The sequence below is a fragment of the Malus sylvestris genome, chromosome 10, assembly GCF_916048215.2.
Source record: "Malus sylvestris chromosome 10, drMalSylv7.2, whole genome shotgun sequence".
NCBI classification, from domain to species: domain Eukaryota; kingdom Viridiplantae; phylum Streptophyta; class Magnoliopsida; order Rosales; family Rosaceae; genus Malus; species Malus sylvestris.
Window position 1 is genome coordinate 40716908 of NC_062269.1, and position 27147 is coordinate 40744054.

General features: G+C 35.7%; 2 protein-coding genes across 3 annotated transcripts; one reads left to right on the plus strand and one right to left on the minus strand.

Annotated features, from left to right (window-relative positions):
- The first annotated feature begins 496 nt into the window (after positions 1 to 496).
- On the plus strand, positions 497 to 10157 carry LOC126586075 (uncharacterized). Its single transcript, XM_050250778.1, has 3 exons — positions 497 to 697; positions 1186 to 1303; positions 8508 to 10157. Exon 3 carries the CDS (start codon positions 8765 to 8767, stop codon positions 9845 to 9847), a length of 1083 nt encoding a protein of 360 aa, XP_050106735.1. The 5' UTR covers positions 497 to 697; positions 1186 to 1303; positions 8508 to 8764; the 3' UTR covers positions 9848 to 10157.
- Positions 10158 to 23447: 13290 nt separating this feature from the next.
- Positions 23448 to 26717, minus strand: LOC126586072 ((3S,6E)-nerolidol synthase 1-like). Of its 2 annotated transcripts, none has more exons than XM_050250773.1 (7): positions 26571 to 26717; positions 25594 to 25849; positions 25040 to 25400; positions 24740 to 24958; positions 24410 to 24575; positions 24067 to 24321; positions 23448 to 23968 (listed from the first exon to the last, which is right to left on the minus strand). In XM_050250773.1, exons 1-7 carry the CDS (start codon positions 26619 to 26621, stop codon positions 23645 to 23647), a joined length of 1632 nt encoding a protein of 543 aa, XP_050106730.1. In that variant the 5' UTR covers positions 26622 to 26717; the 3' UTR covers positions 23448 to 23644. The 2 variants fall into 2 exon arrangements, with proteins under 2 accessions (XP_050106730.1, XP_050106731.1); XM_050250774.1 differs by having other exon boundaries at positions 23689 to 23968; positions 24044 to 24321.
- Between the last annotated feature and the right edge of the window lie 430 nt (positions 26718 to 27147).

Consider the following 27147-nt stretch of genomic DNA (forward strand, 5'->3'; position numbering starts at 1 on the left):
AGTGACTCACGAACGTCCTCCAACTAGAATTGCTCCAAAATTAGTCCATTTGACCACGTTTTGCTCCAGAGGAAATCAAAAGTCCTATATTAGAAATACAATTCAAAATATCAAAATTCTTCCAAAATATTAACCAAAATATACTAAGAATATGGTTAAATTTATAATATAAAATCTACACATCAGTTACTACCAAACCTAGATTTGGAACTTTCACTACAAGAAAAATGGACAAGGAACACAATTGATTTGTTGTTGTAATATAATATATGGATGGTCGACATAAATAGTTCGCTGCTATTCATCCAAAGAAAAATCAGATGAATTATTATTCATATCAAGAAAAACGGATGAGTTACTATTCATGCATAGTATTTCACTATTTATTTGGCGAAAGTTTGTAAAGTGAATACGAAAGTTATCATCCAAAGAATAGTGTTATAGTAATTTTTTGCCTATAAGATGAGAGGAAACGAAGGAAGGAAGAAGTGAGGAGAAGAAGAAAGAGAAGAGAGAAAAACATACAAAGGAAAGAAAGAGGAGTTATGGAGAAAAATAAAGAGAAGACAGAAGAGGGATGTGGAAGAAATTACTAGTGAGTCAGGCTAGGGAGAAAAGAGAAAATAGTGAGAGTTATTTTGTACTCCTATTATTTCAGATAATGAAATAAAATATTATTGCTGCCCCAAGAACTTAGGTAAACTTGCTGAATCTCGTAAATATTATGTCTTATTTACTTTATTCCACTACACACTGTCAATTTTACAACATTTATATCCTTTTTTTAAATTTTATTGAACATTATACTATCTCAAATGTGCCCCCCTAAACAAAAAGTACATTAGTTAGTGCCCAAAAAGAAAAAAAATGATGTATTTGTGCCAACTAAAATTTGAGCACGGTAGTTCGCGCCGATATTTAAGGCACAAATATGCTGTCAATAGTGCCCTAATCTTTGCGAACAAAAGGCCATAGTGTATCTTATGACCAAAAAGCACGTTTATAAAGAGCACATAAAACATTTTAATTGCTACATTATTGCTATTGACATAAGGGCACATATGTTAGTGTCCTTAAGCCTCATGGCACAAATAACTTTTTGTGCTGACCATGTATTTTTGTAGTGTTTGATTATTTAGTACTGTTGGGAATGACACATCATATTCGTATATTTGTGATCTTCAGATATTATCACGATGAATGTGTACGAGACTCACGTGGAGCATAATTCTATGTGGCCACTTAGCCCCACTTTCCACACAGCCGGAAAATCGGCAAGACTTTCAACAAAAATGAGGGGACGGTACAACTTCTGTAACTTTCATTGTGTGTTTTTGTTTTTTTAATTGAATGGTTATGGACTACTTATCGTACGAAGAACAACAAACCTAAGCCTACTTTCTCACGTCACATTATATGGTGTACTAATATACTATAACAAACAAATAATTTATGTATGTACAATTCTCAATTCAATGAATCAAGTAATTAATGGTCCATCATAAAAAATAAAATAAAAAAAGAAGGATAATACTAGGAAGATTAAAATTTTAAATTAAATTTACAAATCAAATAATATGTCATAAATAAGAAATAAGCAAGTTAAATGACACTTAGCAATAATCCAATAATAAACTTTCACATAATTTGATTTACAAAATTTAGTTTAAAATTTTGATCTCACTAGCATTAATAAATATATATAAATTTTCAGAAAAATACTAAAAGTTGGGGTCATTGCATGATCGAGCCGGTTAATTGTACGTTGAGAGTTTGAATTTTATTCATTATCAATTTGCTTTTTCATCGACAAATCACATTCTAACATGATAATGACTAGGGTCAAATCATGGCCATTCAACATGTCACATCCCGACCCAGGGCGGATCACTTCACGGACCCGTTCCACCATCGTAGCACGATATTGTCCGCTTTGGGCTTACCATTCCTTCACCGTTTTGTTTTTTAGGAACTCACGAGCAACTTCCCAATGGGTCACCCATCCTGGGAGTGCTCTAGCCTCATTCTCACTTAACTTCGGAGTTCCTACGGAACCTGAAGCCAGTGAGCTCCCAAAAGGCCTCGTGCTAGGTAGGGATGAGAATATACATTTAAGGATCATTCCCCTGGGCGATGTGGGATGTTACAATCCACCCCTCTTAGGGGCCCGACGTCCTCGTCGACACACTTTCGACTAGGGATTGGCTCTGATACCATTTGTCACATCCCGTCCCGAGACGGATCACTTCCCGGGCTCATTCCACCACCGTAGCACGATATTGTCGCTTTGGGCTTACCATTCCCTCACGGTTTTGTTTTTGGGAACTCATGAGCAACTTCCCAGTGGGTCACCCATCCTGGGAGTGCACTGGCCTCATTCTCGTTTAACTTCGGAGTTCCTACGAAACCTGAAGCCAGTGAGCTCCCAAAAGGCCTCGTATTAGGTAGAGATGATAATATACATTTAAGGATCACTCCCCTAGGCGATATGGGATGTTACACAACAACTAAGATATTTTCGGATCGAATGGGGATCCTCTTTGGATGTTTTTTGTGAGAATTTCGAAAATCTTTCAATTATATCCATTCATCATAATTTGTGCGGTCAGTTTTCGTCAGGTATTGTTTATATTTAATTTTAAATAAAAAAATTTACAATAATTTCTAACTGCAAGATGTATAATGAACGAATATAATTAAAAGATCGGTAGAATCCTCACAAAGAGAATCCGAAGAAGTTGCTCATTCTTTCGGAATGGTGAAAAAATGAGGATACTTTATGGGTGTGTTTGTTGCACCGGACTAGCTCAGACTGGACTAGCTTCAAGGACTAAGCTGAACTATCTTTGTGAAGCGTTTGATGCAGTGTTGGACTAAAAAGCAGGATAATGAAAATAATAATTATTAATTTTTTTTTTCATTTTCATTTTCTGTTTCTTGTTCTAGAACACTCTCCCTGGACTAAGAAACCTCTCCCTTCCCTCAACCTTTTTTTCGTCCAAATTCCACAACTCTGGACTAAGAATCTATCTTCTCTCTCCTTTTTTCGTCCAAATTCCACAACTTTCTCCCTCCATTCCAATCAATAAAGCTTCCAAATCACAAAGCGCAACACAATCACGAAATTCAATTGAAATCGAAATCGAAATCGCAGCTGAATCTCCTGTATTCACGAAGGTGACGCTCTGATTCTGATCCCCACTCAAGTCTAGGTCGCGAACCAAGACCGACTAAACAAGAATCTCATCTCCTTGAGCTTGGAAATTACTAGGTCAGGTCAGTTTGTGCTTGGTCTGGTGGTGTGATTTCACAGGATAGAGGATAGAAGAGAAGACACGAGGGAAGAGGGAAAGGACGCGATTTTGGGATGCCAGCATCCATGGGAGAATGAGAGAAGTAGATAGAGGAGGTGAGAGCAGAGTAAGGCGTCTTAGCTAGTCCCATGGTTTTGGAGGGGACACACTTAGACTAGCTAGCCCCGTTGTTAGTTGAGGCGAGTCCTCGCTAGTACCACTAATGTTAGTCCCAAGAGCAAACAAACACGGATTGTATATCTTTAATCCAATCCAATCCAGTGAGAGCTAAAGAAGGCAAACAAATGCCCCCTATTTTTCTTGATCTTACCTTTTCTCTCTTCCGGTCCGGATCTAGTAGCAATTTGCATGCCTTGTACTTATGTTCTGGTTTTTTTTTTTCCTTCTTTATTCAACTAATCAATTATTATTGCGAATTTTAACGAAAAGCTTTCAGTATTGTTCACTTTAATGAAAAACCAAAATTTTATACTAAAAAATCAATTCTGATACTATTCATTTTATCCTTTATTTTGTTTTTATCGTTAAAACTTAAGATTTTCAAACATTTTTATTAGTTTTCCTATTATTATCTCTTCCCCTCCCCCTCTTTCTATATTTACACCCCCAATTAAAAGTAAAAGAGAGCAAAGTTATTTCCACACCATTATTCCTAAAATAGCCTCAACAGTCCAATATTGTTTTTTCCTTGAATCCACCCAGTAATCCCTTCGTTAAACTCAATATTGAAGAATTTATTGGTAAGTTCATCGCTTCTCAATTTCGCAACCTTTTGAATCAATAAACTAAGCCTTCAAGCATCTAATTAAAACAAACAAACAAAACCAGATACAATTAATCTTTTGCTCTTTGAAGACCAACTTTAGTAAGCTTTTTTATGGTTTATTAAACTCTTATCTAATTTTGTCGACCAAATCACAAAACCCATCTAAAGAGTACCTAAATTGGTATCCGTGCTATTGCCGACAAACCCAAAGTTTTAATTTGTTACACGTTTCTCACTATTTGCGTTTATATCATGAATCCCTTCTTAAATTCAAGAATTGTATAATATCTTTGCTCAATCGAATTTCTCTTTAATATTAATTGTGATGTGAGTTGCAAACACCTAAATGAAGCAGCAACTTAAATCCTAGATCTTTTGCTTGATTTTGAGTTGGGTTGTGAGAACCGGTGGTGCATCGGAGAGAGAGAGACGCAGAGCTGCCTACGTCACTCTAGTCCCCAAAAAAGCTCTTTCTTTATATTTTATTATGTCTCCTATAAAATTTTGCCATAAGGTAAACTTGTTATTGTTATTAAAACTTTCATTAAAACGTGTGTGGAATAATAGACAATGAGTGGCGGGATTGAGATCCTTGCAGGATGTCTTTTCTGCGGGTTTGACGGACCCTTAAATCCTGGTCGATCACGCAAATCAAACGGCCATAAATAAATCACGAAAACGACGTAGCACCACCCTTTTCTTCTATTCACTTATGCTCTCTCGTCTTTTTCTTTTTTTTTGGCCGGGGCGACCGCCGGGGGTGGGAATAGTATGCTCTCTTTCTATCTTTGTTCACTGCCTCCATCTCCAACCTTCTTCCTGGATTTTGTTATCATTAATTCCATGGAGTTCTTAATAGGAAAAAAAAATGCAAAAATAGTTCTTGGGGCTTTTTAAAAAAAAAAATTCAGAACCTAGACATGAAGAGAGGCAGGGAAAAATTCTAAAAGCATAGCAGTGGCAAATTGCAATCAAAGGGAAAAAAATAATAAAGAGAACAGAAAGAAAAACAGTGAGTTATGAGTCTTGATTACTAATATCCATGGCGATGGTGCTACGAATAGAGAGAAAGTGAGCATAAAACGGAACGGAAGGAAGAAACTAGAAAGGGGTGTGGCTATTAATTACATTAGGAAAGAATCAAAGAGCAATAAGGATTGTAGGAAAATGAAGAACTTGAGAGAGAAATAATTGAGAGAGAGAGAGAGAGAGAAAGAGAGAGAGTAAACTGTATGAAGTGTATTTCAGACTTGATGAAATGGATTCTCACAATTACAGAGCTTTTGTACACACATATATCTAGCTTAAAACTTCATTCTTACACTTCTATAAGACTAACTAATCTTTTTAATAGACATGATAGCCTCATTAACTAACTAATGTTAAGCTGCCATTTATTAACACTCATCAGAGGCAACATTGTTTCGTGCAAAAAAAAAAAATATATATATATATATATATTTCTAGTCGCTTGATTTGTGTGAACGACTAAGATTTAAGGATCTATCGGATCCGCATAATTAAAGAGACATGGAGATGATCTGAGTCCGGGGTGGGCATAATTATGATTATTTTATTTATAAAAAAAATTCAGATAATTTGACTACATTTGAACTTTCCAAGTCATCCCCTAGCCGTAGAATGGTTGCCGCCAAAATATTTCGCCTAAGGTAGTGTTGCACATGTTGAATGTTTGTTGGATAGAAAATAATACCTCTAGAATTTCATACAATTTTTTTTTGTTGAACGAACGATGTTATCTACTCTAAGGAGAGGAGATAGGCTTATTTACGAAATTGCCACCCCTTCAACCGTGCACGTGTCGACCATGTAAAAAGGGTGGGGATGGAAACGCACTACGTTTTTGTTTGCTTCCTGAAACCCGAAGCTCCGATTGCATCCTTAAGAGAGTTGGGGAACGAGTGTCCATTGCAGAGAGATGGTACTAGCTGAACAGAGTTTCTCTCTGCAACTCCTCTCCCATAGACCTGAACCTTAACTATGGAAACTCGCTTCTCTGTCTCAGATGCTTCTCTTCTTCTCCCCATTTAAAACCTTATCTCTCTTTCTCCTCTTCTTCTTCCTTGCTCTTCGAAAGATCCCATCTTCTGGGTTTAATCCCCATTTCTCTCTCATCCCTAACGTGTGCATGTCAGATATCCATCCCAAATCTTGGCCCAATAACACTTCAGAGGTAAAGTTCAACCTTCGTCCCGTTTAGTTCTTGTCCAAAATGCAGATTAGATAAAGATGAATAAGAAATGTCTCATATATGTCTATTCTCTATGTAAGGTACCTCGATTGACAACGATGATATCAAAGAGCGACTCAAGCTGAAAATGGACAAGGATTGTCTGCTCTCCACTTCCGGTGCCCTCTCTGTGCCCTCCTATTTTGTGTGATCACGGTTAAGCCATGTCAACATTTTATATTGTTTTTAATAGATATAATAAGACAAAAATGAATAGTAATATAAAATGTTGACGTGGCTTAACCGTGACCACACAAACAAGAGGGCACGGGGAGGGCAGCGGAAGTGGAGGGCAGACAATCCTTGTCCCTGAAAAATTGTGCGGATACCATGGTCCGAAATGCCGATAATATCGGCGATATATCGCCGATATTATCGGTTTTTAGGGGAACCGAAATTTTTTTCACTATCCAAATGGTTTTCGGGATAATATCGGAATGGGAATACTCGGAGAAGAACGCCAGAGCTGTAGAAGCTCCGACCGACTGTAAAACAGGACCCTAGACTCCGATCTAGGTATGAAAATGAAATAGAAGACGAGATGAACGTTTTTATATATGAAGTTTGCCGTGAAACGGTCAGAGGTGTTCGGAAAGTGAGTCGACACCCACGGCCTCGCCGGAGTTCGCCGAGTTGCAGAGACGAGAAGGAGAGGGAGAAAGACAAGGTTGCTGATGATGATGGGTGTGCGTGTGTGTATGTGGGTCTTGGACCCTTGGTGCAAAGAGAAAGGAGAGAGACCGCGGCGACGAAGAAGAAGCAGAAGCCGATCTGCCGATGTGGGTCTCTGTGCGTGTGTGTGGGAGAAGGATCGAGAGACCTTGGGTCTCTGTGCGTGTATGTGTGTGTGGGAGAAGGATCGAGAGACGTGGGAGATATGTGCTTGTTGTGGGAGAATGGAGAAGGGGGAGAAGGGAGCTCAGAGTCAGAGAAGAGAGAAGGTTCGAGAGTCTGAGAGATAGACTGTATGCGTGTGAGGTGAGTGTGCGTGTGTGGTGTCATGTCTGTGTGTGTGTGTGGTTGGGTCATCTCATCTGAGATCTGACTCACGCGGCCTGACTGATTTCACAATATGTCAATAACTTTCTGCAATTTCAGACCATGGACATCAAATAATACTGCTTTTATAATGAAACCGTGTGCCACTGTGAGTTCGTGATATTCTTTCACATGCAGAACAGTGTGCCATTGTCTATTATATTCTTTCACCTTATCAGAGGTGGAGTATCGGAGGCATTCAAAGCATTTTCGTTTCTTCTTCTTCCCTTACCATTTTCAAAACCATTCCAGATCCATTCCAAAGCTTGAACACAAAGGGTTCCATATTTAAGGTAAGTTTTACAAACTTATATTTATATTATTGTAATTTATACAACAACAAATAAATTTGTGTGGACTCATATGTTAATTTTTTTAAGTAATTAATACTGGCATGTTACTTTTTGTAAGTAATTAAGTAATGTTAACAATTACATGTTAATTTTTTTAAGTAATTAAGTAATGTTGTATAATTATTCCCTAGGTATTTTATTAATATTAGGTTTTATTATCAACTTGGATTATTATTGATTAATATTAGGGTTTTTTTATTATCAAATTGGATTATTATTCATTGGATTATTCTTCATTAAATTGGATTATTCATTAATTTGGATTATTATCAAATTGGATTATTCATTAAATTGGATTATTATTAAATTGGATTATTATCAAATTGGATTATTATTCATCACCATGTTTTATATTAGGATTATTTTTTTATCAAATTGGATTATTATTCATTAATATTAGGTTTTATTATCAAATTGGATTAATATTCATTAATATTAGGTTTTTTTTATTATCAAATTGGATTAATATTCATTAATATTAGGTTTTTTTTTATTATCAAATTGGATTATTATTCATTAAATTGGATTATTATCAAATTGGATTATTCATTAAATTGGATTATTATTCATCACCATGTTTTATATTAGGATTATTTTTTTATCAAATTGGATTATTTTTCATTAATATTAGGTTTTATTATTCCATATTATTTGTATAACTACTTCAATTTTTACAATCATTTTCTTTACTTCGTATTTAATTCTTCTGTAGAATAACTTTATTATTTAGGTTCTCTTATTTTATCAAAAAATAATTGTCTAATTTTCATGAAAAATAAATATAGGTACGTTTAAGATGTCCAGTGAAGTTACTAAACGTGATCCAGCTTGGGAACATGGAGACCCAATAGACGGAAACAAACATGGCACAATTTGCAAATATTGTGGTCGGGTAATGAAGAGTGGCGGAGTGACACGACTTAAGTACCATCTTAGTGGATTAGATCTAGCAAAAAATGTCCAATGATGTGATAATGTCCCCCCAGAAGTGAAGGCATTCATCAGCACATTATTAAAAAATAAAAAACAGCAGAAGGAAAAGATGACACATGGAATGGAAAATATTCGAGCTGGGCTACGAGGAGAAGTCATTGGCCAAGCGGTTGACAGTGATGATGATGACGATGAGGACGAATGTGATGATGACATGGGACCTGAAGAACGACGCAGTTTGAAACAAGCATTACGTGCCTCCAAACAGTCAGCATGGGAAAGAGAACACCTTCATAAAATTCCTAATAGAGCACAAGGTTCTGGGACAAGTGGTGGTGCACAACTGAGACAGGGAGGCAGTCTTAGAGAATCACAACCAACACCACCAATAGCCCCAAGTTTATATAAGTCATCCAAAGCACGTCAAAAGAGTGTTTGGAGTTATTTCACTGAAGGTAATGTGAAGGAGGGAATGGGGCGTCTAATTAGCAAGTTCTTTATCTATGAAAATGTCCCTGCTGAGAAAGTATCGTCACATCATTTCAAAAATATGGTAGTGGGATGTCAACAGGCCGGTGTTGGAGTACAACCTCCCACTCCCTATGAGATAAGAAACAAATATTTGGATATGGAGTATAAAGACGTTGGCGAGTATGTTAACAAGTTGAGGTCAAAATGGGAAACTAATGGTTGCACAATCATGTGTGACGGATGGACTGGCCCGACCAGATTGTCTATCATAAACTTCATGGTATACTCCAAGGGAAAGACAATTTTTTTGAAGTATGTTGATGCTTCAGACCATATAAAGAACTACAGGTATATTTACAAATTATTGAGGGATGTAATCATGGAGGTGGGAGAGCATAATGTTGTCCAAGTCGTGACCGACAACGGTTCTGCATTTGTCAAAGCTGGAAAAAAGTTAATGAAGCATTATAATGTGTTTTGGACATCATGTGCAGCACATTGTATTGATCTCATGTTTGAGGCAATGGGGAAGAGAGAGAATGTTGCTACTGTGGTCAAAAGAGCTAGAACGATCACAAATTATATTTACAATCACGGTTGGTTGTTGGCAAAGATGCGTGAATTTTGCAAAGGAGAAATTATTCGTCCATCTACCACTCGATTTGCCACCAACTATATTGCATTAGACAGCCTACTTAAGAAGAAAGCTGGGTTGAAGTAACTATTCACTAGTGACGATTGGGCCAACCACAATTTCAGCCGCTCAAATACAGGTCGTATGGTGGAAAGTATAGTGCTTGATCATGCTTTTTGGACTCAATCAGAACATGTGTGTCAAGTGTTTGAACCTCTTTACAAAGTTTTACGGATCGTTGACACATAAGTGTATCCTACTATGGGGGCAGTATATGAGTTGATGCGTGTAGTGAATGATGAATTGGAAAGAAAACATGGTGCAAGGTGGGTCATAAAGATAATTGAAGACCGATGGTATAAAACATTATACCACGATTTGCATGCAGCAGGTATAAATTATGTCATAATTTGCAATTCATTTCTTTAGTTGCATAAGTATTATTTCTCTTATTAGAGTATGTGTTTCTTTGAACAGCATATTATTTGAATCCTAGATACCAATACAGACCCGGTGTTGGAGATGATGGTACCCTTATACGTGCTGTACATAATGTATACTCTAAATTAAACTCTGCATCACCAACAGTTAGCCAATTTGGAAATGAGGTACACAATTACTTAAATTATAATAATTACTTTGTTGGATTAAACTAACACGATTTATTGAATTCAGCTAACATGGTTTAAAGATGCAATAAGAACTTTTGAAGAACCAACATCAATTGTTGCTGGAACAACAATGTCTCCTAGTGAGTGTAAACATATTTCACTATAAGTTTATAATAGAATTTGTTCGAGTTATTGGGCTTATCAACATTGTTTTTCATTGTAGCTGAATGGTGGATCATGTATGGGACCGATGCACCAACTGTGAGAAAGTTAACAATCAAAGTATTATCACAAACAGCTTCCTCATCTGCTTGTGAAAGAAATTGAAGCACATTTGCACTCATACACACAAAGCAAAGAAATAGGTTGGCTCATAGTAGGTTGGAAAAATTAGTTTATTGCTACTACAACATGAAGCTTCAAATTCGAGATAAGGAAGCAGAAATAGATCATGTCGACCGTGGTGACCCACTAGATGTATTTGATATTGTTGGTGAAGATGATGATACAGAGGGTAACCAACTTTATCAATGGATTAGACCTCTTCATTTAGATGATGATGAAGGCAACCCAGCTCCCAGAGTTGCTGAAGAAGCACGTAATGAAGGGATAAATGTAGAAAGAGTATTAGAGGAGGAGGTGGGATCTAGCAGCGCTGACTCTTTGGAAGAACTTTTGCGCCCAAGACCAAGAAACACTGGAATTCCACCTTTTTCCAATCCTACACAACCACAACATCATGCTGATACTAATGATAGCTCTAGTAGAAGATCAGGAGACTCACCTACCATCGGAGGTGGGAATGATGAAGGATACAGTGGAGCTGGAAGTAGTGGTGGTGGATATGGAAACTATTATGGACCACCTCCCGGATTTATGACCCCCTTCACTGGTGAGGCAAACTTCACGCATGCAACACAGGATGATGACTATGGCAGTAGGCGGGCAGGACCAGGAATTGGTGCCATAGGGAAGGACTATACTCGTAGAGAAAGAGGCAAGGGGATTTTGTCAAGTCAAGAAGATGACTCGTTATCTAGAACTTTGGACTCTGTTGGAGTGGGAAGTAGTAACTATGGTTATACTAATAACCAACCATTTCCCTACCCTTCATATCCCATTCTGTTGGGATGGAATCGAGCGACTCATGGAAACAATCACAGACTCAATCTTCAAATGATTTTGCTTATGGACAACCTCAACCAATCTCGGATCCATATGGGTGGCATGTTAACAATTACATGCAAAACTATTTTGGGGATTTATCATTTGATAACTACTCTTCACAATACACTCACTCTACACATAGAGATGATGAAGATAGTGAAAAATTTGAACCTCATAGGAACTCTATGTGGTACTACAGTGTAAAATATTATACTAATTCATTATATATAAATGATTATGGTGTGTTTAGACTTCTTTCATTAATTACTACATATTTTCTACACTCACAATGTTTGTCAGCTCGCTATATAATCAACTTGATAATGTTAAATCCATCATGCAATGCATTTCCTTCCAATTTTTTGTGATAAACTAATAGATAATTGACTAAATAAACATCCTGCAAAGTTTCAATAAAAATTTCCAAGTTTTTCTTACAATTTCCGTGGTTTCCATGTAATTTTTATCGATATCGATATTATCCCGATATTTCCATCGATATTTCCGTGTTTTCGGACTACCGATATTTCCGATATTACCGATATTTAATACCTTGGCGGATACCACGTGATTCTCAAATCCAAAAGGTAAGGTAAAAATGGAATTGGATCCTCTCCGAGGCAAAGCCTCAGGATCCTCCTAACCGGACAACACGGGCCGTTGGATTTTGATCTAACGGCTACAAACCAGAGGTCCCTCTAAAAGTTATAATAATTGTAGCCGTTTGATCAAAATCCAACGACCCGTATTGTCCGGTCAGGAGTATCCCGAGGCTTTGCCTGGTAGAGGATCTAATTCCGCAATCTGACACCTCCCAAAATGATTTGACAAGTACAATCTTATATATTAAGTTGTCTTCTCCCCAATTTTAAATATTTGGAAATGACCCAAGAAGGGTTAGGATTTCTCTAAGCTTCCTATGTAATAGTGTGCTGCATGCGTATGTAGATTTGATATATGATGTAAAGAACATGTTCTGGTCTGAAAACAAAATTTATTGTTGATATATACTTACAAACATTATAATGAAGAATGTGAATTATCAAGCAATAGATGCATACAGTTTACCATCTTTATTACTTTCGGATTTGAATTGCATTTTAAAGACACAAAAGATACAATTTGTAGTGTGTTTCATTCATATTTTAATTTCTACATTATAGTTGGAGTGCCAAAAGTTGAATTGGAATTTGTCAAAAACACTATATATGCCATCTGACTCTTTTTAGTGTTTGGGTTTGAAGGTGCCGTTTTCTATTGTTTGCGTTTGAAGGGGCCCTGTGAAATGCACCTTAGCAATTGGCTCTCAATCCATTTCATTTCAAGAGGATACGAAGAATCCCAATGCCATTGGTTGCTTGTGGTATTTTTGTCTCTATTTTTTGTCCTTTTTATCATACATTTTCGTGTAATTATTTTTAAAATATTTTGTATGTTCCGTATTTATTTTCCTTTTTGCAAGCAAAAATTGCAATTCATAAGTTAAAAAAGTAACCTCCACGGGCTGCAAAGTTTTCCCCTTGCAAAGCAAAATTGCTTCAGTTTGGATTTATTTCTAACTGAGTGAAGTTACATGTGTATTATGATCATAATCATTAATATAATCCTACATATGTTAGTGTCCTTAAGCCTCATGGCCCAAATAACTTTTTTGTGCTAGTCATATTTTTTTTTTTTGTAGTGTTTGAATATTTAGTACTGTAGGGAATGACACATCAAATTTATATATCTATGATCTTCAAACATTATCACGATGCATGTGTACGAGACTCACCTGGACCCTAATTCTATGTGGCCACTTAGCCCCACTTCCCACACAGCCAGAAAATCGGCAAGACTTTCAACAAAAACGAGTGGACAGTACAACTTCTGTAACTTTCATTGTGTGTTTTTTTTCTTCTTAAGAATGGTTAGTGACTACTTATCGTACGAAGAACAACAACCCTAAACCTTAATTTTGTGAACCTTTCATTGTTTTTGCTAAACACTAGGCTTCACATACGTGCTCACGTGAAGACATTTTTGGAATCACAATGTGTTATGCACAACTTACATGTTTTAAATGTATTTATATGCGTAAATTGACAAAAGGAAAATTAAATATTTGAAGTAAATGAATAATTTTAGATCATGCTAAAAGAAACCCTTCATAAACCAATTAAAGCAGCTGAATTCACATAATAAAATCAGTTTCTATAGAATTTACATTAAGAATAGAGAAAATAATATTTAATAAACAATTGATTGAATCACATTATTGCTAGCTCATTGTGAGGTTAAGCTCATCCCCTCCCCCTTAGTGTAGATAATATCGTTTGTTAAAAAAAATCATTTGACAATTAATTTAATCACATTATTATCCACGTGTGAAAGACCCTTTTTTATAAAGAAAATAATATTTAATAAACAATTGATTGAATCACATTATTACTAACTTATTGTAAGGTACTAATTAAAAAAAATTACTAATTTATCACCGGCACTACGCACCTCTTAAGATGTTTTGAACATAATATTCATCATTTTTCTTATTTTTTTACTATATTTTTCTTTCCCCTTCATGTGGGCACCATCAACTTTCACTTATCCTTTCATTTTTTTTATTTTTTTCTCTCTTCCAATATATGTTATGATGACCGAATTACCCCTACATTATTTGATATATTATATTGGGCTGCTTTTGAATTTTTTTGGTTGAGAGGCAATTTTGTCCTAATATTTTTGTCAAATGCGTGACCCCAAATTGGGGCTCTCGCTTTCTATTATATAGATTGATGACTACGACCCCCGTGAGTGAAAGCTACATTGATATTCCATTCCATGCATCTTCCTTTTTCACATACATACGTAGTACTTGTAAATTTTTCATCACCATACAGCTCTATAAAGCATCTCCAAAAAAACTAAACAAAATTCTAAGAGTGATTAGAGAAACCAAACTTTATAAGTTAGTTGTTGCATTATTGCTATTAACGTAAAGAGCACATTCATAAAGAACAAAGAACACGTTCATAAAGAGCACATAAAACATTTTAATTGCTGCATTATTGCTATTGACATAAGGGCACATATGTTAATGTCGTTAAACCTCAGATAGGACAAATAACTTTTTGTACTCAGTGACTATATTTTTTTTGTGGTGTTTGAACATTTAGTATTGTTGGGAATGACACATCATATCCATATATCTTTGATGTTCAGACATTATCACGATGCATGTGTACGACACTCACGTGGACCTTAATTCTATGTGGCCACTTAGCCCCACTTCCCACACAGCCGTAAACTCGGCAAGACTTTCAACAAAAACGAGTGGACAGCACAACTTCTGTAACTTTCATCGTGTTTTTTTTCTTAATTGAATGGTTAGTGACTACTTATCGTACGAAGAACAACAACCGTGAACCTTAACTTTGTGAAACTTTCATTGTTTTTGTTAAACATTGATGATTACGACCCCCGTGAATGATATTCCATTCCATGCATCTTCCTTTTTCACATTCGTACGTAGTACTTGCAGACTTTTCATCATCATACAGCTCTATAAAGCATCTCCAGAAAATTAAACAAAATTATACGAGTGATTAAAGAAACCAAACTTTACAAGTTATATGTGAACTATTTAATAGAAATAAAGCCCACCAATACAAGTAGATCCTGCCTGATCCACACGTTGTCTATAAAATATAGTATTCCAAGCATTTTTTAAATTTTAATCTAAATTTGTGCTTGGATTTCTGTTGTATCCATTTGGCTAGCCATTTGTCGTATTCCAAAAATTAAATCCCTCCAAGGAAATCCGGCCTCAGGTGGATCCGACCCACCATCGCGGGTCTAGTCGCACTAGAGGGTATAGCCCGGGTATGAGACGGAAACCCATGAAATCATGGGTTGTTGCTTGCAAAATGGTGAGGAGGATAGGAAAATATGGGCGCCGTCGGTTTACGCCAGAGAGAGGGAGAGGGAAAAGGAAAAAATAAATAAAAGAAATATGGGCACCGTCACATTATGTGGTGTACTAATGTACTATAACAAACAAATAATTTATGTATGTACAATTCTCAATTCAAAGAATCAAGTAATTAATGGTCCCTCATTAAAAAAAAAAGGAAGGACAATATTAGAGAGATTAAATTTACAAATCAAATGATGTGTCATCAATAGAAAATAAGCAAGTTAATTGACACTTAACAATAATCCAATAATAAGCCTTCACATCATTTGATTTACAAAACTTAATTTAAAAATTTGATCTCGCTATCATTAAATTTTAAAAAAAAAAACTAAAAGTTGGGGTCACTGCATGATCGAGCCGGCTAATTGTATGTTGGGAGTTTGAATTTATTCATTATCAACTTGCTTTTTCATTGACAAATCACATCCTAACATGATAATTAGGGGTGGGTTCAAAAAACCGAAAACCGAAAAAAACCGAAAACCAAACCGAACCGAGGCCGAAAAAAACCGAACAGAAAAAAAACCGAACCGAAACTGCCAAACCGAACCGAACCGAATCTGGTTGGTTTGGTTTCGGTTTTTGAGGTCCGGAAACCGAACCGGATCGAACCGAACCGAAAAAAAAATCATTTATAAAAAAAAAAATATGTTGGCCGCGTCAAGGTTTGAACCCCTGACCTGCGGGTTGGGGTAAGGTGCTGCTAGCCAACTTAACTGTAGGCTGTGTTGTTGTAATTGTACCAGTAATATATTTATAGGTTTCTTATGTTTAATGCTTTATAAAATTTCTTAACTTTACAAACCCTAGTCTCACTCCCATTTCATTTCAGATCTCACACTTCTTTCTTCCGTCCGCTGCTTCCTCAGTCTCTCTGTCTCCCTCTCCCTCTCCTTCCTCTTTTCCTCCAAATCACTTTCTCTCTAGTCTTCTCATGTCCTCCTCACGGATTCCTTCTTCCAAATCATGATTTTCACTCGCCCCTTTCGAGACCCGACGAAAAGAGGAACTGTTAGAGCTTGCGATGATCATGGCGATTTTGCTGCAGCAAAGGTTGTGGGTTTTATTTATTTGTCAGTTCATGGGTTTTTAATTTTATGATCATGGCGATTTTATGGTTACCCATTTGAAATTTATGCAATTTAAGGTGAAAAAGTTTGTATTTTTCTTTGAATATGTTTCGGAATTTTCTAGATCTATTGTGGACTTGACTATGAATTTGAATGTGGGCACTGGGCATGCGATATTGGAGTCCGATTATGACATTTAGACGAACTTATTTGCTTTTTTTTTGTGTTTCCATCTGCATCTTAATTTGTTGAATTATTTCATGATTTTGTAAATTTTAAATTTTTAGAATTTTGAATCCTGGCGATGTACTTGAAGAATATATGTTTCTGTATTTGCTTAAGTTTTGAAAATTTGAACTCGATCTACTTGATCATAAGTAGTTGAATTACTTGAATATATTCGGGATTTTGAGGTGAGAAAATGTATATGTTTGGTTAGTGAGAAAATGCATGAAGGTGAAAGGTTAGTACCTAAAATTGCTGAGTTCAAGTTTTTCGGTTTGTTGTAAAGTTTTAGCAAAGACCCATTGGGATTTTCATATGGTTCTTCCTCTGTGTAGTCTTAAAAAGGGAATTAAATTCTTTTGCGTCTCTTATTTTGTTTATGGCTTTGTATTTGTTTTCCATAGAGGAAAGGCTACTTTGAACAATGACCCAAATACTAGGCACTCTGTGAACCAAATAAAGAAATGGATGCTTGGCATATAACTCAAGTAATGTTGTGGTTGTTTTGCATTTTTTGGAGGAAAAAAAAAAAAAAAAAAAACCGAAAAAAAACCGAAACCGAACCGAAAAAAAATTGGGCCGAACCGAAATTTCGGTTTGGTTTCGGTTTTGGCAAAAAACCGAACCGATAAGAACCGAACCCAGCCCTAATGATAATGACTTTGGTCAAATCATGGCCATTCAACAACTAAGATATTTTCGGATCGAATGGGGATCCTCTTTGAATCTTTTTTATGAGAATTCTAGAAATTCTTTAATCACATTCGTTCATTATACATCGTACGATCAATTTTGGTCAAGTATTGTTTATATTTAATTTTAAATAAAAAAATTTACAATAATTTCTGACCATACGATATACGATAAACGAATATAATTAAAAAATCGATAGAACCCTCACAAAGAGAATCCAAATAAGATGCTCATTCTTTTGGAATCGTGAAAAAAAGGAGGATACTTTATTTTTCTTGATCTAACCTTTTCTCTCTTCCGGTCCGGATCTGGTAGCAATTTGCATGCCTTGTACTTATGTTCTAGTTTTTTTTTTTTTTTTCCTTCTTTATTCAACAACCATGATTATGATTACTTAACACTGTTACAATGTCCACCTTCTTATTTCTTACCCCCCCCCCCCCCCCCCCCCAAACTCTATATTTACACCCCCAATTAAAAGTAAAAAGAGAGCAAAGTTATTTCCACACTTACCATTATTCCTTAAATAGCCTAAACAGTCCAATATTGTTTTTTCCTTGAATCCAACCAGTAATCCCTTCGTTAAACTCAAAATTGAAGAATTTATTGGTAAGTTCATCGCTTCTCAATTTCGCAACCTTTTCAATCAATAAACTAAGCCTTCAAGCATCTAATTAAAACAAACAAACAAAACCAGATACAATTAATCTTTTGCTCTTTGAAGATCAACTTTAGTAAGCTTTTTTATGGTTTATTAAACTCTTATCTAATTTTGTCGACCAAATCACAAAAACCATGTAACGAATACCTAAATTGGTATCCGTGCTATTGCCGACAAACCCAAAGTTTTAATTTGTTACATGTTTTCCACTATTTGCGTTTATGCCATAAATCGATTCTTAAATTCAAGAATTGCATAATATATTTGCTCAATCGAATTTCTCTTCAATATTAATTGTGATGTGAATTTCAAACACCTAAATGAAGCAGCAACTTAAATCTTGGGTCTTTTGCTTGATTTTGAGTTGGGTTGTGAGGATCGGTGATGCATCGGATAGAGAGAGACGCGGAGTTGCCTACATCACTCTAGTCCCCAAAAAAAACACGTTCTTTATATTTTCTTATGTCTCCTTCTAAGAAATTTTGCAATAAGGTAAGCGTGTCATTAAAACTTTCATTAAAACGTGTGTGGAATAATAGACAATGAGTGGCGGGACTGAGATCCTCGCAGAATGTCTTTTCTGCGGGTTTGACAGACCCTTAAATCTTTCTATCTCTGTTCACTGCCTCCATCTCCAACCTTCTCTTGGATTTTGTTATCATTAATTTTATGGAGTTCTTAATAGGAAAAAAAAATGTAAATATAGTTCTTGGGTTTTTAAATTTTTTTTTTCTTTCAGAACCTAGACATGAAGAGGCGGGGAAAAAATATAATAGCGTATCGGTAGCAAATTGCAATCAAAGGGGAAAAAATAAAGAGATTAGAAAGAAAAACAGTGAGTTATGAGTCTTGATTATTAGTATCCATGGCGACGGTGTTACGAATAGAGAGAGAGAGAGAGAGAGAGAGAGAGAGAGGATAAAATGGGACGGAAGAAAGAAACTAGAAGGGAGTGAGGTTATTAACTACATTGAGAAAAAATCAAAGAACAATATGGAATGTAAGAAAATGAAAAACTTGAGAGAGAGAGAGAGAGAGAGAGAGAGTAAATTGTATGAAGTGTATTTCAGACTTAATGAAATGGATCATCACAATTACAGAATTTTTGTACACACATACATCTAGCTTAAAGCTTCATTCTTACACTACTAACGACTAACTAATCTTTTTAACAACTTAATTAACAGCTTTAGTATGACATGACAGCCTCATTAACTAACCAATGTTGAGCTGTCATTTATTAACACTCAACAAAGGCAACCTTGTTTCGTGTAAAAAATAAATAAAAAATTATTTCTGGTCGTTTGATCTGTGTGAACGGCCAAGATTCAAGGATCTGTCGTATCCTCATAATTAAAGAGATGTGGAGATGATCCGGGTTCGGGGTGGGCATAATTATGATTATTTGATTTATAAATAAAATAAAATAAATAAAATAAAAAAAGAGTTAATTTGACGGATTTGGATCCTCTCTGGATCCAAAGGATTTGAGCCTGCGGATCAAGTGATCTGGGCCGTCCAAATTTGATCAAACGACTACAATTATTATAACTTTTAGAAGGGCCCCCTGTTTGTAGCCGTTTGATCAAATTTTGACGGCCCAGATCACTTGATTCGCAAGCTCAGAACAAGTGGATCCGAAAAGGATCCAAATCCCAATTTGACCACCTTTGAACTTTCCAAGTCATCCCCTAGCCGTAGAATGGTTGCCGCCAAAATATTTCGCCTAAAGTAGTGTTGCACATGTTGAATATTTGTTGGATCGAAAATAATGCCTCTAGAATTTCATACATTTTTTTTTTTGTGTTGAACGATGTTATTTTCTCTAAGGGAAAGGGGATAAGCTTAATCTCACAATGAACTAGCAAGAATGTGGTTCAAATTAGCATTTGACAAGGATCAAACCTAAGACCTTTCACTTACAAGTGAAGAAAAATACTACTAAATTGTAGTAATAAATAGCTAAATTAAAAAAAATTTAAAAAAAAACCCTCAATTGCAGCTAATGTGTCATAAAAGTAGTTTTACAATTACTTTAGTTAAAATAAGGTTTTCAATTGCACTGTTCAAATGAACAGTTACTTGACGTGGATTTTGAGCAATTTACAAAATTGCCACCGCCTCTTCAGTTTCAGATTGGAAATTTCGGTTATTTACAAAATTGCCACCCCTTCAACTGTGCACGTATCGACCATCGTAGAAAGGGTGGGGATGGAACACACTTCGTTTTCGCTTGCTTCCTGAAACTCGAAGCTCCGATTGCATCCTTAGGAGAGTTGGGGAACGGGTGTCCGTTGCAGAGAGATGATGGTACTAGCTGAACAAAGTTTCTCTCTCATCCCTAACGTGTGCATGTCAGATCTCTATCCCAAATCCTGGCCCAATAACACTTTAGAGGTAAAGTTCAACCTTCGTCCCGTTTAGTTCTTGTCCAGAGCGTAGATTAGATAAAGATGAATCAGAAATGTCTCATGTATGTCTGTTCTCTGTGTAAGGTACCTCGATTGATGACGATGATATCGAAGAACAGCTCAAATCACAAATTCAAAGGCTGAAAATTCTGCGGATACCACATGATTCTCATATATCCAAAAGGTAAGGTAAAAATCTGACACCTCCTAAAATGATTTGACAAGTAAAATCTTATATATTAGGTTGTCTTCTCCCCCAATTTTAAAGGATTATGATTCTCTCATCTCCTCTTTCCATCACCTTCTATCTCATCCTCTCACATGCTCTTCTTTTGTCTTTCTCTTGCTATAAAAAAATTAATATAAGTTGTTGACGTGTTTTAACCGTGACCGTTCAATTAGGAGGGAAGGAAAGATAAGGGGAAAAAAAAGAGGGGAGAGAATCCTACTCTCAAGTAATAAATTAGTTATATCTTCTCTCCCCCTTCCATCCTATTCATTAAAGAAAAAGACTATTTACCCTATGCGATTTAGCCTCCATACTTCTTACTCAACAAAAGAAAAAGAATTTTCTTTTAGTTCACAATTAAATCCCTATCTCTACAATTCCTTACTTTTGGTTGTAATTTCCAATGAATGCAACTTTGATACGTTCTTAATCGCCCTATTTACTTATTCTTGGTTTATTTAGCATGTTAATTATTTATATGGTCCTGAAGTTATCAGTGAGGGTTATGATTTCAAGAATTGTTTATATTCTATTGTCGTTTTTTTTTATTGATTAAAAAGTAAACATATGATTTTATGATACTAATTTCAACTAGCCCACCCAAGAAAAAATCCTAACTCTACTATTGGTTGAGTTGTGAGGATCGGTGGTGCATCGGAGAGAGACAGAGAGACGCAGAGCTACCTACGTCACTCCAGTCCCCAAAAAAAACACTTTCTTTATATTTTATTATGTCTCCTTCTATGAAATTTTGTAATAAGGTAAGCTTGTCATTAAAACTTTCATTATAAAGAAAAAAGATCCGGCAACCGTTCATAGTACATCGGGCTGTCAGTTTTCGTTAAGTATATTTATATTTATTTTAAATTTTAAAATAATTTATGACCGTACGAAGTACGATAAACGGTCATAATCATAGGATCTCTAAGATCTCGCTGGATCCTTTTCCTATTATAAAGTGGGTGGAATAATAGACAATAAGCGGCGAGATCTCTTTTCTACGGTTTGACAGACCCTTAAATCCTGGTCGTTCACACAAATCGAATGACCATAAATAAATCAAGAAAACGACGCAGCACCACCATTTTCTTCTATTCACTTATGCTCTCTCCTTTTTTTTTTTTTTTAATTTTCTTTTGGGGCTAAGCATAGTTCACAAAATATTATGCTCTCTCCTCTTTCTATTTTTGTTCACTGCCTCCTTCTTCAACCTTCTTCCTGGATTTTGTTATCATTAATTCCATGGAGTTCTTATAAGAAAAAAAATGCAAAAATAGTTCTTGGTTTTTTTTATAAATTTTTTTTTTCAGAACCTAGACATGAAGAGAGGCAGGGAAAACTTCTAATAGCATATCGGTGGCAAATTGCAATCAAAGGGGAAAAATAAAGAGATTAGAAAGAAAAACAGTGAATTATGAGTCTTGATTACTGATGTCCATGGCGATGGTGCTATGAATAGAGAGAGAGAGAGAGAGAGAGAGAGAGAGAGAGAGAGTGAAGATAAAACGGAACGGAAGGAAGAAACTAGAAAGGGGTGGTTTACCCAAAAAAACTAGAAAGGGGTGAGGCTATTAACTACATTGAGAAAGAATCAAAGAGAAATAAGAAATGTAGGAAAATGGAGGACTTGAGAGAGAAACAATTGAGAGAGAGAGAGAGAGAGAGAGAGAGAGAGAGAGAGAGTAAATTGTATAAAGTGTATTTAAGACTTAATGAAATGGATCATCAAAATTACAGAGTTTTTGTACACACATATATCTAGATTAAGGATTCATTCTTACACTTCTAACTAATAACTAATTTTTTTAACAATCTAACCGCTTTAGTAAGACATGGCAATCTCACTAACTAATTAATGTTGAGCTGTCACGACACTCAATAGAGGCAATCTCGTTTGATGTGAATTTTTTTTTAATTTTATTTATGATCATTTGATCTGTGTGAACGATCAAGATTCAAGAATCCGTTGGATCCGCATAATTAAAGAGACCTGGAGATGATCTGAGTCCGGGGTGGGCATATTATGATTATTTTATTTATAAAAAAAAATTCATTTAATTTGACAACCTTTGAACTTTCCAAGTCGGGAACTTGCCGAAGAATGGTTGCCGCCATAATATTTCGCTAAGGTAGTGTTGCACATTTTGAATATTTGTTGCTGTAAGTTTGTAATTTTATTTCCTACTTGATGCAAAGGATTGTCACTCAAGTGAACAAATTCAGTGTTTTATGGATATAATTTGGTTCTTTTTATACATAATATTACCAAGGCCTAGAAATTTTTCTTGAAGGAATATGCAAATGTGTTTTCCACATCTTGGCCTGCAATTTATGTGAAGGGGTATTAATGTGTGTTATTTGCTTTGGTAAGATGTGTGTTATTTGCATTGGTGTTGGTAAGATATGTGTTATCTGCATTGGTACATTTGAGGGTGTGATTCACTTCTTACCTCCTTTTTAGTGCATATTTCTGTGCAAATTATTCATGCCTATTATGACTAATACATTCAATTCCCGCAACGAAGCATGCGCGGGTTTTCTAATGATTTCTAAAGTTGTTCACATCAATAATTAAAAACTGTGAGGGTTAACTTACTTTTTTTCCTTTCCAAAAAGTGGACTGTCTTTTTATGAAATCTTATTTGCACGACTTTATGATAAAAAATTTATGAGAATCATAAACTTCTATTCTTTATTTCATCGGAGGACAGCCAAACAAGGTAAAACACACCATCTCCCAAAACTAACAAGGAGAGCAAGAACAAAGGCGCTCCTGAATCCAAACTATAATTTGAGCATTGCGATTAAACAAACTTTGCATATGGTCTCTGGCGGCCTTTTGCCTTCTCCAGATTGATCAATCTATGCTTGGCTGCGCTGGTTGCTTAAGCCTTGCGCAAGAAAACTATCAGAAAGCATCGACTTCATATTCTCCTCGAGGCTTGGAAGGCTATGTTGAGAATTATAATCATACATCAATGGGACCATTCTAGCAACATTAAGAGCAAGTTTTGTAAAAGATGCTGAAAATGGATTTGATGCAGACAAACATTCTTTGTTGAGGAACTTCCATTCTTCCGAAATCCTATGGACAACGAATGCTCGTGCATCTTCGTCTGAACAACCTTGATTTTCATTCACGTAACACGCTATGTATGAACCATCATTTCCATCTTGGTCCTCATCCTGCAATTAATCCAGAAAATATCCTTACAATACTATATCTTTTATAAACAAGTGCTAAATGTAACTCAAACTAACCATATCAAAATACAAGTATGAACCTTGGCGCTTCCAAAGTCATCCCATAGCCGAAGAATTGTTGCGGTTGAAGATATAATGCTAGATATGTTGATGTTGTCCACAATACGTACGGTTTCCTTGCTTATACCTTGACCCAGTAAGAAGAATGCATGTGTTAGAACCACAGGCACCCCTGAACTGATGAACCCGTTGTTCAAGTACTCTTCACTGTTTGGCAAGTGCCCGCAACTAAACCATCGCGCTTCTAGTAGGAACGCTTTGCATAATGTTGCCCACTGCATGCATGCAGTACTATAATATTAACAATAATTCCAAATCTGAACTGCAATGGTTAAGTCATTGAATCGAAGTTAACTTATATACCGATTTTTTAAGGGACTCTAGAGGGTTCCATCCATGCCTTTTGTGCACAATGTAGCTGGTTTCATTGGTAATGTCATAAAGAGCCTTAAAACATATCTTCATGTAATTCGGTAGTTCACATATCTTCATGTAATTCGGTAGTTCACCAGTTGCATCAATATCCCATCTGCAAATAATTAAGTACATGCGTTATTGTCAGTGCAAGTGACTATGAATTAGACCGCTGATAGTCATGCATGATTCAAATTCACAATCTAGCAACATAATCAAATTTTATTTGCACACTAGTGTAACATGTAGGATATCATAAAACCACACAAGTACACGAACCTCTCAACTGCAGCTGTGAAGAGAATGAGTTCATCGAGGGTGCCCTGAACATCAAAAATATCGTCAATTATGTAGACAAGAGAGATCGATTTTGTGAGTTCAACCCTTTCCTCTGATAAGCTTGGATCTGCAAGGCATGCCATCGGCCACGTATACCATTTAATTGGCTGGTCTCTCACGAACTTCAACTCCTTAGTCAAGCCTAGTTCTTTCCACCACCTAATTATTACAATGAAAAATATTTTCATTAATTAAAATGGAGTACTAACTTAAAATCAGTGTCTTTTGATCTGAACTCACTTGGATACTTGTTGAACTTCATTTCGGATTAGAGATTCAACCATGTTGAACTCTAGTTTTGCTAGCTCCCGCAAAACATTGACCCATTTCTGCTTTCCTTCGAAATTATTTAAGAAGTTCTTAGCCCTGAATCTTGTCAAGCTCTTGTGATAAGGATGCTCTAATGAGTACGCGACTGCTGAAGCTTGATGATCATCGAGATTGTTTTTCATCCAATCTGTGAGAAGCTGGTGGCTTCGCCTTCCAGCTTCATCAAGTGTCTCTTCCACTGGGAAACTCAAATGAGACGCTTCATATAATCCCACTAGTCCGCTTATGTCGACTTTGAATTCCTCGTTGTTCTTGAACTTATTAAATGCATCTGTTAATCACAAGGAAAATTAATTACTTTGTAGTAATGGTAACATTAACTTCAGAGTAATATTAGACATACCAAATTTTTAAACCAAATTTGACATTTGTATCAGCAAACAAACAAATAAATGTTCACTTGGTCGTTTTAATAAAATAACATTTTGCAGTAAAGTTAGGACAAAAAGAGAATTGAGACCAACCTGTGGTTACATGATAACCTTGCTGTCTCAGTAGTCGAAAACGAAGTGAAACCACACCAAGTTCATCACTGCCTTCATCGCCAGAAGCTCTCGTACATTGCTTTTTTAAAATTGCTTCAATCTCCTCTTGGAAATGATAGTCAACGCCTAGGCGTTGCATGGCGTCAACCGCAATCAATTGTTCATTTTCTCCGATATTTGCGAGTGCCTCCTTCAATTCCTTCAATTTCTTTGCATGGCGAACCTGAAGGTCGCCCTAAAAGGGGAAACATTGAACTTAGCATGATAAGCAAACACCAGACTGAAATTACATGGTAAAAAAATAAAGGTGAATTGTTAATTTAGTCTCCGAATTATCATTTGAGTGAAAATTAGTCCATATACTAGTTTTTTTGAAAAATCAGTCTATGAATTATAAAAATCTGTCAATTACATCCTTAATATTAGATACGAAGCTACTATATTCAATTTTCCGTCAATTTAAGTCACGTTACTTGCATGTGATACACATTGGAGGGTAGATTGATAATTTTTCATAAAGAAATAGTGTATAGAGTTAACTTTGGAGGGTAAATTAGACGTTACATTCGCACCCTATATGAAATGTTAAGGGCTTATAGGCGAGAAAATAACAGTATTACACTCTAAAGTAACAAGTGACTTAAGTTGAATAAAAATTGGATAAAATAGCTTTGAATATAATAGTATGGATGATATTAGCAATTTTTAATCAATTTAGGGACTTATTTTACTGAAAAAATAATTCATGGACCTAATTTTCTTTAAGATGATAGTTCAGGGACTAAATTGGCACTTCATCCTAAAAGAAAAGGAGAGAGAAGATAGTGTGTGGAGTAATTAAGTTACCAAGTAGGGTTAGTTTTGGTACATGTGTAGTGGACTGTGGAGCAATTTGGACACTTAACATATGTGTATATAAAATATATATATGTTGGGTTATTATTTTTGGAACTTACAATAACTTGTCCCTTGGAGGAAGCAGAGTGAGCTTGAAGGAAGTGTGCCATTTTCTACAAGAAAGAAATTAAGAAATTCCAGTTCTGGATGAGAGAATATACTTGTTGGGAGTGAACTGAGGTGATCAGCTCATGGTGATTCCTAGTGAATTTATAGGGCAATATCTCTTGGCATCCAATGCAATGACGAAAGCATGAGGAACGTTTTGCACACTTTAGTGGTGGGATCAATATGCACGATGATGAAGTTGAGTACTTGAGCTCGATTGATGCATATTTTTATCTTAACAGTACACAACGTTTTGCACACTTTATTGTTGAAGAAATAAGATAGTTTAATTCGTCTCAGCATATTTTAGACCGTTGATTTACTTTTTGAGAATTTTCTATAGGAAACTGTTATTAACAATCTAAAATTTCATTCTACACTTCTTACAAGTGTATTTTTCTTTTTAATTATAAAAAGTTTGGAGTGCAAAATGAGATTTTTAGAATGCCAATAACAATTTCCTTTTCTATATACTAAAACTCGGTTCAAAAAACATTGTTCACCAACCGTAAAATGACAAAATGGCCC